Below are 16,316 nucleotides of genomic sequence, written 5' to 3' on the forward strand. Positions count from 1 at the left end.
CCATTTTGCCAAAGGAAAGGAAGTTGCCTAATAATTATGCACCCCTGATATAGGGTGTTGATGTCATTAGACCACACCCCTTCTCATTACAGAGATGCACATCACCTAATATGCTTAATTGGTAGTAGGCTTTCGAGCCTATACAGCTTGGAGTAAGACAACATGCATAAAGAGGATGATGTGGTCAAAACACTCATTTGCCTAATAATTCTGCACTCCTTGTATATGACATTACACAGCAGTACTGAGCAGTTTAGATGTAAATCCAGCAGTTAGTTAAGGCAGTAACTCACAAACCAGAAGCAGTCTCTGTTTCTGTCTCTCTTTTTATGCCTGTCTCCAGCAATCCCCCCCCCCCCTTCCCCTTTTCCTTTACGTTTCCATAGACTTCTGTGTAATCTGATCCTTCAGTGAACAGGCAGTCTGTCTTCATTGAAGACTAAAGATTTGAGCAGTGAATTTGAGAGTTAGTGAAGAGGAGTGGAGAGCAGTCTGATAAGAGCAGAAGGAAGCATCTTTCTCTGATGTGATATATTACAGAGTTTCCTATACTCACTTGTACATTTATAAATGCAAGGAGCAGCTTGGACATCCTTGTACTTATGTAAAGAGTGGCAGAGCAGGAAAGTCAGTCAATGCTTATAACCCTACATCCACCCAACATCTAGGGTCAATTTTCATAGTAAGTCAGTTAACCTCTCAGCATGTTTTCTGGAGTATTGGAGGAAACAAAAAAAAAAAGATAAAATGCATACTGTATACAAGTGTTGTTCAAACCCAGGTGCTGCAAGGCAACAATGCTAACCAAAATGCCTCCATACTGCAATGAGTAAGCAGTACATGCTACCAGAGCTGACCTTGATAGTCTCTACAACAGCAAGTACATCATCATTGTCACCTTTAGCACATTCTGTGATTAATAATTCCAGTGGGAGCCTCTGGTGTCAACTTGAAGTTTCCTTCAAGCTGATATGATCAGTGCAGTGTCTAGCAATATTTCCATGCCTTCAGAACAAATATGTTGCATCTTTCATGTTTGTGAATATTTTCTGATATCTGTATTAGGTGTGAATGTGAACCCGTACTGGATTGGTGAAATTGACCCGCCTGCAACTAAGAAACAATCACTGTATAGAGAGAGGTCAGCAAACCTGTGCAGCAGCAGGAAGTCTTTGTCTCAGCAATTCGACTGTCCTTCAGGGGCAATTCAGGTAAGAGCCTAGTGACTTAAGGGGGTTGTCTCATCATGGACAACGGGGGCATATCGCTAGGATATGCCCCCATTGTATTATAGGTGCGGGTCCCGCAAGGTGGTGGCTGGAGGACTCTGGTCCGGACACCAACAAGCTCCTTAAAGTCGTGAACGCTACCAATCATTTCTATGGGGCCGATGGAAATAGCCGAGCAAGCACTTGGCTATTTTCGCTGGCTCCATAGAAAATGAATGGAAGGCGGCTGCACATGTGCAGTGCGCCCTCTTTCACTTGCGGGGCACCGTTCTCAATATAGGGGTGGGTCCCAGACGTGGGACCAGCACCTATAAGACAATGGGGGCATATCCTAGCGATATGCCCCCATTGTCCATAATAAGACAACCCCTTTAATATCCTGTAGTCAAACTCAGTAAGGTTTGGTCTTCCAGGTTTAAAGGGGTTGTGCAGTTCTATGATACTTACTGATGACCTATTCTTGTCTGATTCAAGTGAATGGGACAGAGCAGTTGTAATACACTGCGCCGCCGCTCATACACATCTCATACACACTTGGCATACAGTATGTATTTTTCTGTAGGAGCCTATGTTTTAAAATAGCAATCTGAAGTGAGGTTTGGTACCGGCTGGTACCTCGGCACCAAACCCTACTTCGGATTGCTATTTTAAAATGTTTTAAAAGAAGCAGATGTGATTACCGAATTAATTCACCGAAGTCTTGCGCAACTTCGGGTGAGATGAATTTTGCCCACACGGAGGCAATACATTTTAATGCTGTATGGAGACAGCATTAAAACCTCTTCATAGTATATTTCACAGCATTCGTGGTGACATCTTTCTCACAAGTAATACGGATTGTGTCAGGATCTGTTCAGTGAAAAAGTGATGGTTTTGAACACAAGTTCAATCAGGTTTTTTTCTGTGCGTCATTTGCATCCCGATTGTATCCGGATTACATGTGGGTTTTTTTACGTGTGTAAAGAACAACTGAAAAATAACAATTTACATCTTCTAGCAACCTTCAGTGAAAATTGCATTGCATCTGGATGTCACGGCGGACAGGAACTCAGATACACAGACAACCAAATACACAAGTGTCTAGGCTAGATGCTGGGGACAGGTCGCCTCCTAGCACATCCCTGACTTCTCTCCCTATGCTGCTAAGCACACATTCAGACCTTGATGGTAGGAATGAAGTGTCCTCGTGCCTGGACTGCAAACACCCTAGAATCCCTGAGATAGTGAAAGGGGAGAAGGGGCAGAAGACACACAAATAGCCTAGACCGCAAACAACACAAACAGAAATCAAACTTATCTGAGCTGGAACAGACAATCCTTCCTTCCTTGAATCCAAAGCCAGACTGAAATCTATAACCGGCACGGCCCTCTGGGATTTAAGGCAATTTAAGCCAATTACCCCACCCAGAGCACCTGAAGGAAGGCGGATCCAGCATGATTCCAAAACAAACAAAAGGTTAGACACGTGCTGCCAATCTGACAGACCTCCGCACACCGTCTGAGCAGGGCATGACACTGGATGCCAACTGTTTTTCACGGAAGCCCCATTTACTTCTATGGGACCAGGGCTGCGTGAAAAATCGCACAATACGCTGCAATTTCTCCTGAATGTAAAGATGATGCGTAAAAAACTGACCCATTGAAATGAATGGGTCAGGATTCAGTCCGAATGCTATGTGTTCACTACATGCATCTCATTTGGATGGAAAACTGACTTGTATGAAAGAGCCCTAAGTGTATGGCACGTGACTGCTGCAGCCAATCACTGTCCTTAGGGTTAGACAGATTTGCGGCAGCGTTCACATGCTGTAGTCTCTGCTGCAGTTTGTAAAAAAGCAGCAGGAATACAGGACCAGCACCACAAAGAATGGCGCTCGAGAAAGAGATGATTAAAACCAATTTTTTTTTATTTTAGGCTATTACAGGGCTTGTCTGAATTTTTTTATTATCTAAGACGACCCCCTAAATAACCTGCCCCCCAATATTTCTACTTTTTGACTTTCCAGATACCCTGAGAATCTGACCCAAAGTGTTTTTCTATATAAAATATAATTCATCGGCCTATACAAACCCATCACCACACATGCTTTAATATTTCAATGTTAGCCGATAGTGTTGAGTGAATCGAAGTCCACAAAGTGTCAGAATAAATTCAATTCGCCGTGAAGCCGAATTTACTCATGCTTTGTGGTAGCGAATCGATTTTACCTTAAATAGGGTGAAAAAATTAATAAAATCCTACTTCCATCATCCATTTGCACACAACAGGCCAGCCTCCATCTTGCTTGAAGATCTCGCACAAAATCCCGTGCAAGGTGACGTATGATGTCACCACGCCGGCCGGCGTGATGAAATCATCATGGCCCGCGCAAGATTTCTCACCAGACTTCGAGCAAGATGGCAGCCGGACCGTTGCATGCAAATGGATAAGGAAAGTATGCTTTGTTTTGTTTTTTACACTCTGTTAAGCAGCCGAATCGAATTTTTGAAAAATTCGCTCATCTCCATTAGCGGATCTTCACACTTGCACCTGTCACCAACAGATGTATTTTCATCGTACATCCTATTACCTTGATGATTTAGTAACAGTCACGTCAATGATGTCTTATTAAATCCTCCATGCTTACAGGGTGTTTCCCGTGCATCAAGGTCACTGAGTTCGGCACAATTAATGAACATGAGAAGCTCCTCACATGCTTCTGTCATTTCCAATATTATCTTAATGAAGGGCCAAGGCAAGGTGAGCCGATTCCTGTTATTATCTAATAGAACATTCTGCCCCGTCCACACCTGTTATTGTCACTTGTCAGAGAGGTGTCTGAAAAATGCTATTAATAATATGATTAAAATGCAATGTAATGGATAGGATAAGTAGATGTATGAACCATACATCTAATAAATGTGTACACAAGCTAGATTGTATTGCAGAGTGGTGTACACACAGAAGAGAGGGGTCTCAGAGCCACAATCAAAATGGACCCCATTATGATGTTGTGTTTGGCCAACAAGGCTCTAAACAGCCTTTCCACAACTATTGGACCAATTCCTTCCCATTGTGTTTTGCTCTGCACAAGTTCTCATTGTTATGGACCTACACAGGGCTGGGCCTACCTATAGTCCCCTCATGGTCTGCCTCTATGGCAAATTAGAGGGGCAAAGGTTTAAAAGTAATATCAGGAAGTATTACTTTACTGAGAGAGTAGTGGATGCATGGAATAGCCTTCCTGCAGAAGTGGCAGCTGCAAATACAGTGGAGGAATTTAAGCATGCATGGGATAGGCATAATGCCATCCTTCATATAAGATAGGGCCAGGGGCTATCCATAGTATTCAGTATATTGGGCAGACTAGATGGGCCAAATGGTTCTTATCTGCCGACACTTTCTATGTTTCTATGTGTGACCTTGGCATTACAGTGTATTACACCTTCTGTATTCAGACTAGATACAAACAGCCCCATCATATACTTCTTCTTGGTTGTGCCAAGATAAAAAATTGTCCCCATATCTTTGGGACTGCAGCTCAGCTACTTCCAGCAGTCTGATAGAGAATGAATGAAGAGACAGTGCGTGTGCTCACCCTGCCGCTCCATTCATACGGAGGCATGGGAACCCTATTCTCATGATCATGGAGGACCTTCAATACTTATCCGGTATTTTGTGGAAAGAGGATACATTTCAATCTTGGCATAAAAAAGTGTCAAAAGGGATAAATAACGGCAAAGTTATAGCAATACTAAGGGTTCAAGGGATTGTACCTGAAGGGCCAATATGGATACTTTCTTCTAAAACCAGTGCCAGATGTGTCCTTAGGATGTGTGTGATATTGCAGCTCAACCCTATTCACTTCAGTGGAGCCAATAAGTAGAATTTTGTTAGGTATTTAGTAAATATATTCATAAATATTGCCCATTATTCTTTTAAAGGGTAGTATATGGTACTCTTACTGATAGAGTATGCTATGGCATGTAACACTCACATCTACTGTTGTTGGGCAGGGACTGGGTTTCAGCATTGTAGGAGGGAAGGACAGCATCTACGGACCAGTGGGCATCTATGTGAAGACAATATTTCCGGATGGAGCTGCTGCAGCTGACGGCAGGCTACAAGAAGGTAACTGTCTCCAAAGTGGGTAAAACAAATTGAGTTTTCCACTAGTTTTGGACATGCTTTCATAAAATATACAGTATAATAAATATAAATATAAAATGTCTATCATGAAAAAGAATTGTGGCACATAAGTCCTCATTCATACGTTCATACACTAGTTCAGGGGTTAGCAACCTCTGGCACTCCAGCTGTTGTGAAACAACAACTCCCACCATTTACAGTTAGTTCTACTGGAGTTCTGAGAACAGCCAAGCAAGTGTGCATGCTGGGAGTTGTAGTTTCACCACAGCTCTAGTGCTATAGAAGGTTGCTGATCCCTGCACTAATATAAGGTTGAAATGAAACATTGCCCATATTCTAAAAAAAATAATAGATTGAATAATCCATTCTGTTTGCAGTTTGAGCCATGGGTGAGTATAAAATATGCAGAGCTTAAAAGTGACTGTGAAATTTACCATTGCTATATTCTGGAGAGAAAGTACTTTTATTTTATGAAAATGAGCAGTTAGGTGCACCGAGGGCGGGCCCAAGCCACTCTGTGCAGCCTTGTTCCTCCTGCTTCCTCTACCAGCCCCCCTCCCTTTTTGATTGACAGGGTCAGATGAGAAGACTATGCAGGAACCTGGCCCTGTCAATCAAGAGGGAGGAGCTGGCAGAGGAAGCAGAAGGAGAAGGAGTGCACACAGTGGCTTGGGGCCCACCCTCAGTGCACTTAAAGAGAGTCTTTCACCTAAAATGACCATTATACACCACAAACATCATGATAACCATTACATTCCCCATATTATAATCTTACCTTTCATATTGCTGTCCGTCGCCTATTCTCTCTTAAAAACGCTTTTAATCCATATGCTAATTAGGTTCTGAAGGTGCCCAGGGGCGGCGTTTATGCGGCCGGTGCCCAGGCTCCATGGCGCTGTTCAAATCAAACCCCTCCCCTTTCACCCCTCTGGCCTGCCCTCGGTTCTTGAGATACCATCCTCCAGTCAATGACAGATCCGGCGCCTGCGCCTGCGCACTCCATTACCCACTAGGGCAGAGGCAGCAGAGCGTTTAATCCGCATGCGCCGGCCCGATCTAGCCGGCAGAAGTAAACTACCAAAATATCGGGATGTACGGGCCGGCGCATGCGCATTAAACGCTCTGCTGCCTCTGCCCTAGTGGGTAATGGAGTGCGCAGGCGCCGGATCTGTCATTGACTGGAGGATGGTATCTGAAGAACCGAGGGCGGGCCAGAGGGGTGAAAGGGGAGGGGTTTGATTTGAACAGCGCCGTGGAGCCTGGGCACCGGCCGCATAAACGCCGCCCCTGGGCACCTTCAGAACCTAATTAGCATATGGATTAAAAGCGTTTTTAAGAGAGAATAGGCGACGGACAGCAATATGAAAGGTAAGATTATAATATGGGGAATGTAATGGATATCATGATGTTTATGGTGTATAATGGTCATTTTAGGTGAAAGACTCCCTTTAACTGCTCATTGGCATATGGACTCAAAGGTGCTTTTTCTCCAGAATGAAAAAAAAACTGATTTCTAAGTGAAAGGTTTTGTTACAACTAAGATAGCACTACAGGGCATCAAGGTTTAACAGACTCCATCTAATAATCTCTCATTACAGAAGATACCTGCTGGATATAAAAGCAGTCTCTGACATGGGTAATCAGTAGCTGCTTTTAACAGAACCTATTAGATGTCACTGTGTTATGATGAGCCCACACATAATTCATTTTCCAAAGTGTTTTATTGCAGGGGATGAAATTCTGGAACTTAATGGAGAGTCAATGTACGGCCTAACACATAATGATGCTCTACAGAAATTTAAGGTAAGAATTACTACTCCTTATTGAACACCTTCAGGATTTTTGCATATACTTTGAAAGGCGGCACTGGCATATTAAAGGAAACACAGAAACTACAAGTAACAACAGCTAAAAACACTGGGGCTCAGGGAAATTATTTATTTATCAAAATTTAAATGGGTATGGCACTATGCTAATCGGGATCACTTTTGTGCAAGGTATTACATTTCCTATAATAGACTCTGCTCAAGTACCCCTAACAGAGTGAAAGGATGCGGAGCTGAACAATGGGGGTGCCAGGTGTTGGACCCTGCTTCGATCTCATATTATGACCTAGCGTAAGGATAGGCCATCAATATCCCTTGCCTGAACAACCCCTTCAACCCCTTAGTGACCAGCCTGTTTTGGGCCTTAGTGACTAGGGTTGAATGAAGCAAGCTTCGGATCATAGATCCATTATCTCTGAAAATAATTTTGGTCATCAATTTTTTAACTTGAAAACCATTTTAAAACTTGATCCTGAAGACAGTTTCGGTAACAGCTGGTACCTCGGTACCGAAGCTGACTTCAGATTCAAGTTTTAAAAAGGTTTTCAAGTTTAAAAATCAAAGTCTGAAGTTATTCACCGAATTCGTGATAACCAATGTCATCTCGCCGAAGCCCATACATTTAATTGCTGTACAGAGACGGATCTCAGTACAGCTTTCAAATGAAGTTTTGACCAATGCGACTTTGGATCTCTGATCCGAAGCTTGCTTCGCTTAACACTATTAGTGACCAAGCAATTTTTTTTATGTTTTCATCGTTGCATTCCAACAGCTATAACTTTTTTATTTTTTCCGTCGATGTATCTGTAGAAGGGCTTGTTTTTTGCAGGACAAGTTGTAGTTTTTAATGGCACCATTTTGGGGTACAACTTTTATTAACTATTTCTGGTGGTGGATGGGAAAAAAAATTCAATATTGCCCCATAATTTTAACATAAAAAATTCAGCAGTATTCATTTTTCGGCATAAATAACATGAGGTAACAGGCAGTGGGTGTGGATCCACTGTGCCAACCTAAGGGCTAAACCTAACAGCACTGTCGTGGTGGTCCTCTGGTATTCACTTGTTTACTAATATACAGGGATCTGGAATAGTCTGGGTGTAATTGGCTGCTGACCCTTGGGGGTCAGAAACACTGGTGCAACGCACAGAAGATGCATGTAATACTCATAGTCAGGTAATAGACTGGGATCAAGGCAGGCAAAGTTTCTGTGTATCCCTAAAACAAATGTGAGGTCAGGGCAGGGAAGGGAGGATCAGAGCTGGCGAACAGGCAGCGCTCACAGGGAATATACTTGCCGGGCACCCCACATGGAATATACTTACCCCGATCACCGCACCAAAGCTGCTGATTCTCCCTGCACACGGATGAACATCCGGTGTCGGGGGCGAGGGCAGCATCGCCGGTGACACTATGGAGGCTCGTCCCTGTCTGCCGTTGGCTGCTCTCCCCTGACACCGGATGTTTTCATCCGTGTGGAGGGAGAAGAAGCAGCGTCAGTGCGGGGACCGGGGTAAGTATATTCCACGTGGGGTGCCCGGCACATGAAGGGACATTTTATACTCTTGGAGAACCCCTTTAACCTAATCATGCAGTGAGCAAATAGCCTTCCTGGTCTTACCAAGACAGATTACTCATACATTTCAGAGACAAAGTCATTTTCAAAAAGCTGTTAACTTCAGATCAAGGCATTTTTCTCTGATACTAAATATTACAAAGTTCTGAACAATCGCTTGTACTAGTGATTTATGTAAAGTTGTGTGAATATGTAGTGACTGCAATCTATATACCCTTGTGTGTTGACCCCTCAGCCTCCTCCAGGGTTGTTTTTTCCTCACTGAAGGTTTCCCCCTTCCTTGCTGCTGTTTTTACAAAGTATATTTTTATATATGTTAAATTAATGTATGTTAAATAAAGACTTTTTCATGTTTATATATACATGTGTTTGGTGCTAATTTTTGGTGTGTTTAGTACATTGAATAGTTTGGGCGTCTCTCAGCACTATATATTCATTATAACCCGGTGATCAAATCTAGAAAATATTACAAAGTTCTGAACAATCGCTTGTAGTAGTGATTTATGTAAAGTTGTGTGAATATGTAGTGACTATTTAAACATTTACTATATATATTCACTAACATATCTGTTTGCACAGAACAAAGAAACATTTAGAGGGACTCACAGGTTTTCTTTGTCGAGTCAAAGATTTTTACATGCCCTTGTTTGCTTGCTTCTTGCTGGGATTAGTATAATGCCTGTGTAATATAAGAATGTGACATGGTCTTAATTGTAACCATCAGCAAGTGAAGAAAGGAGTGATCACTCTCACAGTTCGAACAGGACTCAGCGCACCAGATATCATCAAATCCTGCAACTCTCAAATGGTTCGCTCCAAAAGCTACAGCACTTGCACTGTGAGAGAGCATAGCCCGCTGCAATCAGAAAACTCAAATCCAAATGACAGGGTCATCATGGAGGTATCATTACATAAAGGTACAAACTATACATAATTCTTTGCATACTGATCACACAGGATGATTGATATATTTGTATAACTTTGTCACACCGTGTGATATATACTAGTATCCACTAACCATTGGCTTAGGAGCCATCTGTGCCACTGAAGCCCCTGGCATATAGATACTGTGGTGCTCTAGTGGCATCAAAAATATCATTCCATTATTGAAAACTGACAGGTGAAACCCATATCATTGGTTCTAGATTAAAAGCAGTATCACTTTTAATTTAGTAGAGCTCAGCACCACTTGCCATATTTCATGGCTACATATATTTTTGGAAATACAGAACGTATTTCCCAAAAATGAGGCAGCACTCCAAAACAAGGTGAAAGGCAGTGGCCCAATTTATTCCCAGGCAATGTTTTCAGCCCACTTAATGAGGCCTTTGTCAGGCCTTTGCACCCAATTAACTTTTTTCTAACTGTGCTGCTGTTGTATTTTAGTTTTTTTTTACATATATAAGTATATACTATATGTACCCAATTACACATTGTATATTACCTTTGCTACAGCTCCTACTCCATAACACGTTCATATTTTAGCATGCAGTTTTTGCCCAGCTGAATCCGCTAGGGAGGCTCCATCCCATTGCAGCCTGCTATTGTCACGGACGTTCCCGTGGCAGGTACCAAGAGATCGGAGAGACTGGCAACTCGTGGGTTAAATTGACAAGTTTACTGTGGATCTTATTGTGTCTGTGCTTTGGTGAATGCTACACCCCTTGCTTCAGGTGTTGCTTGTTGGTAAACTACCTTTCCCATAAGTAGCCGCTTCTCGGTCTTGGAGGTGCAGTCTATAGATTTTCTTCCTGCCTTCTAACTAGCTGGTCGGTTGTACTCTGTGGTGCTTCTGGAGTTGCCAGTTTTCTACTTTCAGATAAGTCTTGTCTGTTCTTATTGTTTTGTGTTTGTTATATTCCCTGTTGTTTGTATCTGGGCCTGAGACAGAGACTTCCATTCGTCCATCTGGGGAGGAATGGGTTGTCTCTGGTCCTAACCTCATTCCAGGGCCTTATAGGGATATATGGGCCTAGGTATCCAGCATATGAATATTCCTACCTTCAAGGTCTATTCATATTGATAGGTAGTTAGGGCCCAGATTAGGGGTGTTTAGGAGGTGACCTGTTCCTTCCCTAGTTTCCAGGCCCAGTTACTGTTCCCCTTTCCTCCTGTTTTTAGTGTGGAGTTTTCCCCCCACACTGATCGTGACAGCTATTGGCTAACCCCCCTCCCCACGCCGGATGTTTTCATCTGAGTGACAGGGAGATGCAGTGGAGGCTGTGCGGGCATCATAAGCGACACGGGTGCTGGGGAGCCAGGTAAATACATTGTGTGTGAGGGACCCGGGCATATGGGGAAGCATTTCATGGGTTGGATAACCCATTTTAATGCAAATGATGTACAGTGTATTGCTTGTGTGAAAACCTTAGATGGCTTTATAAGGCCACAGTTGATGCAGTTTTTGTATTCATTTTGGATTCTGAAGTTAGAAGATGTATCAGGAAAAACATGAACTATTCCTCTTTTTAGATCGACCTGGCAGAAAAAAGTCATGTTATAAACTGCCATGTGCAACTATGGCCTAAGGTTTCCATAAGAGATAAATATCACTACCTTGTAATTGCAGTATCTCTACAATGCTATTTATCGTTCTTTCCTTCTCCAGAGTCAGGAGTCGGCCTGGGCATTGGACTGTGCAGTGTTCCAAACTGTGGCAGCATTTCTGGAATATTTATTCATACGCTTTCTCCAGGCTCAGTCGCCCACATGGACGGGCGTCTAAGGTACAGTTTTTGTTGTAAATATACAAAAATGTGTAAAGTGAACCAACCACACGGATTGAATATGTTTGGTTCTTATAAAATGACTACTTCTTGAAGAGTGTGGCATTGTGATGCTGGCCAATTAAACTGCAGGGTTGGACAAGAGGAAGTGTCTAGAAATTACAGGCAGTATACACATTAGGGGGGAGATTTTATGATAGTCTGTGAAATTTCCTGCACTGCCGGAAGATCTGCCTAATTTATGACATGGTGGAGGCATTGCCATAAATTAGGTGCATCCTCAGGAAGTCTGTGCGCCAGAATGAAATGTACGGCATTTCAGCAGCCTGAAAACTGGTGCAAATGAAGATAGACATGGTGGGCCGGCTGGCTCTGAACTTCCTAACATCACCGCCAGGGGCGTACATAAAAATCATTGGGCCCCATAGCAAGCCCCCATGTCCGGTTGCTCCAGATCTGCCACTACCGTGATTTTCGTTGTTGAGGTCTTATGACAGAGCAGAACAGCAAACGTCACTAGCGCATGAACAAAACTTAATATACGCCTCAGCTGCTGCAGAACATCATAATAGTGATACGGAAACTACAAGTCTCATAATGACCAGTTTAGGCCTGTTTCACACTGACGGCAGTAGTTCCAGCAAGCTGTACCAGCAGAGAACAGCCTGCTGGAACTCCCTGGATACAATGGGGCCGGCGGGTATTCCAGTAACCTCCAGCAATGTCAGATCCACAGAGGTCTGGTAGGTTGTTCTATGCCAGAACAGCTTGCTGGAAACACTGCCGGCAGTGTAAAACTAATGAAAATTGATGGGCAATACATGGAGGGGTAGAAGAGGAGAGAACTACAACTCCCAGCATGTCCAGGCTGTTATTATGGAACACAAGTTTGCATTACAGTGAGAGGGTATAAAAGAAGAGAACTATAACTCCCAGCATTACGAGATGGTATTATATAGCATCAGTGGATATTATAAGAGTAGAGAACTACAACTCCCAACATGCCTAGACTGTTATTGTAGAGCCTTAATGAACATTACATGGAGAGGGATACAGTAGGACAAAACTACAACTCCCAGTATTAGGATGTTATGGGCAATCCCAGGACACCACTCACCTCTCCTTCAGGCATACGCAGAAGCTCCAACCTAGTAGTTTCACTACATTTTCCTCTCCACTGCTGATCTTCATCTCCCTGCCCTGGTCACTTGATGATGACATCATCACAGGTCCTTCAGCTGTAAAACTACTGACTCTGTACGGCTGCCCTGATCACATGCTGATTCCATCGTCATCCTTCTGCACAGCCAGTTAAGTTTTTACAGCTAGGTATGTAAGTGTCATTCGGGGTGAGGCTTTCCTGTACGGATGGTCCCCCTTCCTCCACAGGCCCCATAGCAGAGGTATGCCACTAGTCACCACGTTCTCTTCTCAGAAAGTGGAGTGGGTGGCACAGGAACACTACTCGCAACTAAATTTTAAAAGTACCAAACAGGAGGTTTGCAATTTTTTTTACGGCAAACTGTTTCATAGGGAGATGATACATTTCCCCCTAGATATTCATAATCCCTTCCATTTACTAGTTTTATTTAGTCTTTTAGTGAATACCGTATACTGTATTATTTCCCTTGCTTGTTTTTTTAAATCTAATCTCAATGATGATCAAAGATGATAAACGTTCATTAATAAGCTTGAATAATCACTCAGGAAAACACAGGAATTGCTGAAGTATAGGCCGCCAGACAAGCATTCCAAAGGATTTGACTGTGAATGGCATTTCACAACTTGGTACTGTATATATTGTGAACACAGAAGCTGCAGAAGCAAATTTTTAGCAAAACTTAGCTAGAAGAATGTTTTTAGCCAAAAACACATGTATTTCAGCAAAAAAGCTCTCAAAGGTCTCCATAGCTAGAAAGAGACTGCGCCCCCTACTGCTTAAAAAATAGTTTCATGCATGAATTTTATAAGGTTGCAATAGGCCCTACAAATCTCTCCAACATATGGTTTTGTTTGCTTAACTGAGATGCTAGGCCTGATGCCTGCTGATGAAAGACACATTTCTGGTTTCTAGTGCTGCTCTGGATCTGATCACACTATGAAGGGTGTAGATTATATCACTCCTGCCCCACATACAACAAGTTTACACTGGAAGGAAGCTTGGATATTTCACTCTCTGAGTTGCTAGAGGTTGTCATTCTTTCACTGAATTACAAAACTCTTGCTGCTAACATAGATTTTACGCCTTCTTCCTGTTTTACACTATGTGTAAGCAAAACTTGGTTAACATGTTCAGTCTGCAAATAATGTGTAGAATCCACGAAAATTAAAGAGTACCACACCAAAGTAATAGACAGGGTCAGACATCTTTAGCCAACTGCAACTGCAAAAATTACTCCACGAAAAAAAAATAGTAGCAATCATATGTATATTTCAGTAGCAGAAGTTTTTGGGAGAGGGAAGTTTATGAATTTATTTATTTTGTTTTTTTATTTTAGGAAAGGTGACGAAATTGTGGAAATAAGTGAACATGTTGTCACAAACAAGTCTCTCAATGAAGTGTATGCATTGCTAAGCCATTGTCACCCTGGGCCAATCAGTATTCTGATCAGCAGGCATCCAGATCCTCAGGTAACCAAAGTCATTGCAAGCAATAATGATGGATTTGAACATACAGTATATTCCTCCACGTACAGCTTAAAGTAAATGTCTGCCTTTTAAACCATGTTCAAAGTTCAGAGAGTTTGTAGCAGCGAGTTCCAAAACAAACACCTGCAGTAATATTGGGTCAAATATTATTGGTTACCTCTAATGGCCACTAGGGGGAGCATGTATGCCTACTGCATACTGTGTCGTCCCTGAAGTCAATGTATAGCAATGTGCAGTAAGCTCCCATTATCCCTCTAGTGGCGTGTGCAGGCAGATGTGAGCAGAGCCGTAAAGGGAGGGCAGGCAGGGGACGACACTCTGCAGCCCCATCGATCAGCTGTTACCTTGTAGCCCTGGTGCTCGTATTCGGTACAGTAAATACACAGATCTGTCCATTGTGCAATGGATGGAGCTGGTAACTGCAGGGCTGCCCCCATTCACTTCAGTGGAAGCAGTGCTGCAGACACCATCTCCTTCCATTGCATGGATGGAACTGTGCAGTTCGAAAAGATAGCTCCATCCATCAGAAGATATACTGCATGTATGCCAGCTAACTTATCATTCAGCAAATAACAGTGGGCCATATATAGGGAGGTGCCCACTGTATGTCATGGCAGCCTAGGGCCCTGTGAAGGCCCTCAGGCCTGCCACTGTAATCTTCCTATTAAGCCCTGCCTGTGACAGAGCTTAATAGGAAGATGTCACAATCACCATAGACTGCAATGGTGAACTATTGCAGTCTATGATATAAGAAATCCAAAGGGGATATAGATCTAAGGGAACTAGAAATCTAAGTAAAAAAATGTATTAAAAAAATATAAAAAAGTATAAAAAATTAAATCACCCCCTATTCCAATTTTATATATACAAATCATAAAAATAAACATACTTGATATCACCACACCTGATAATGCCTGAAATATTTAAATATAAACATATTTAAAGGGAAATCTATTTTAGCATATGTTACTGCTGCAGAAGTATTATGCATAAAGTAATCTTTAGTTTTTTCACATACCACTGTTTTCCTTGAGTTTTTCCCTTAGTTACAGCCGTTTAAACATTTACAATATAAGGACCTTCTCAAGATGGCTCCTCTGCCAGTTCTCTCAGGCCAAAACTGCTTTCCCTTACTCCCCATACACACTTACTGTAGCCAGCAGCTCCCTGCCAGCCAATCAGATTGGATTACTGAGAGACACGCCTCCTCACTCTGAAGCCTAATGCATGCATGCAGTGTGGAAAGACCGCCCCTCTGTCTTCTGTTTATACTAAAAGAAAGACAGACAAGCCATAGCAACGGTCTTTTAAGAGAGCAGTGGAAAGGGACAGAGGACATTAATGAAAGCTGTTATTATAAGGTAATTACAGATCTTTTGGCAATCACTGACAGACTAACTCAGGTATACATGCCTAACTCTAATAAAATAGCAAATAACTTTAACTTGTATAGTGAATGCTGTAATGAAAAAAATGCCCCAAATTGCCTATTTTTGATCATCTTGTCCCCTGAAAAAAATTGTGTAAAAAGCGCTCAAAAAGTCATATGTACCCCAAAATGGCTCTGTAGACTTAAAAAAGCTATGGGTCACAGATTTTTACAAAGTTTATATATTTTTTTAAATAGTAGTAAAGCATAAGAAAAACGATATCAATGTGGTATTTTAGGAATTCTACAGACCCGCATAATAATATAATTTTTAGCGCACAGCGAATAGCATAAATACAAAACTAAAAAAAATAGAATAGCAGAATAAAAAAATTAAAAGATACAACTTGTCCCGCAAAGAACAAGCCGTGATATGGCTATGTGAACGAAAAACTAAATGTTAATGATGGGAATGTACATTTTATGTCAATATAATTGTGAAGACAAATTACTATTTATTACTATTACTATTTTTTGGTGATCAGAATAAGGGTATGACATTATACAAGATGCGTAAATTGATAAATGTCATCTCATATACCTGTACTTAATGTGATGTTTGGACTTGGGCAGATTTCTGAGCAGCAGTTGCAGCAAGCTATGGCTGAAGCCGTGGAGCAAGACCGTCCTCAGTACAATATGGAAGGTATGACAAATCCTACATCTAAGAAATTAATTTAAAAAAAAAACATTGAAATCCATATTTCACACAATGGATATACTGGCCTAAAGAATATTCTATAAGGGTTATC

At 42.0% G+C, this 16,316-nt stretch overlaps 1 protein-coding gene across 2 annotated transcripts in view; it reads left to right on the plus strand.

Annotated features, from left to right (window-relative positions):
• IL16 (interleukin 16) overlaps positions 1 to 16,316 on the plus strand; it is a 127,194-nt gene that overhangs the window by 71,169 nt on the left and 39,709 nt on the right. For both annotated transcript variants that reach the window (XM_044279567.1, XM_044279566.1), the window contains 8 exons: positions 1,066 to 1,211; positions 3,859 to 3,969; positions 5,226 to 5,340; positions 7,088 to 7,161; positions 9,485 to 9,677; positions 11,369 to 11,486; positions 13,985 to 14,117; positions 16,138 to 16,210. In XM_044279567.1, coding sequence (XP_044135502.1) covers positions 1,066 to 1,211; positions 3,859 to 3,969; positions 5,226 to 5,340; positions 7,088 to 7,161; positions 9,485 to 9,677; positions 11,369 to 11,486; positions 13,985 to 14,117; positions 16,138 to 16,210 — 963 coding nt within the window. The remainder of the gene's footprint in view (positions 1 to 1,065; positions 1,212 to 3,858; positions 3,970 to 5,225; positions 5,341 to 7,087; positions 7,162 to 9,484; positions 9,678 to 11,368; positions 11,487 to 13,984; positions 14,118 to 16,137; positions 16,211 to 16,316) is intronic.

The sequence above is a fragment of the Bufo gargarizans genome, chromosome 2 (genome assembly GCF_014858855.1).
Source record: "Bufo gargarizans isolate SCDJY-AF-19 chromosome 2, ASM1485885v1, whole genome shotgun sequence".
Lineage (NCBI taxonomy): Eukaryota > Metazoa > Chordata > Amphibia > Anura > Bufonidae > Bufo > Bufo gargarizans.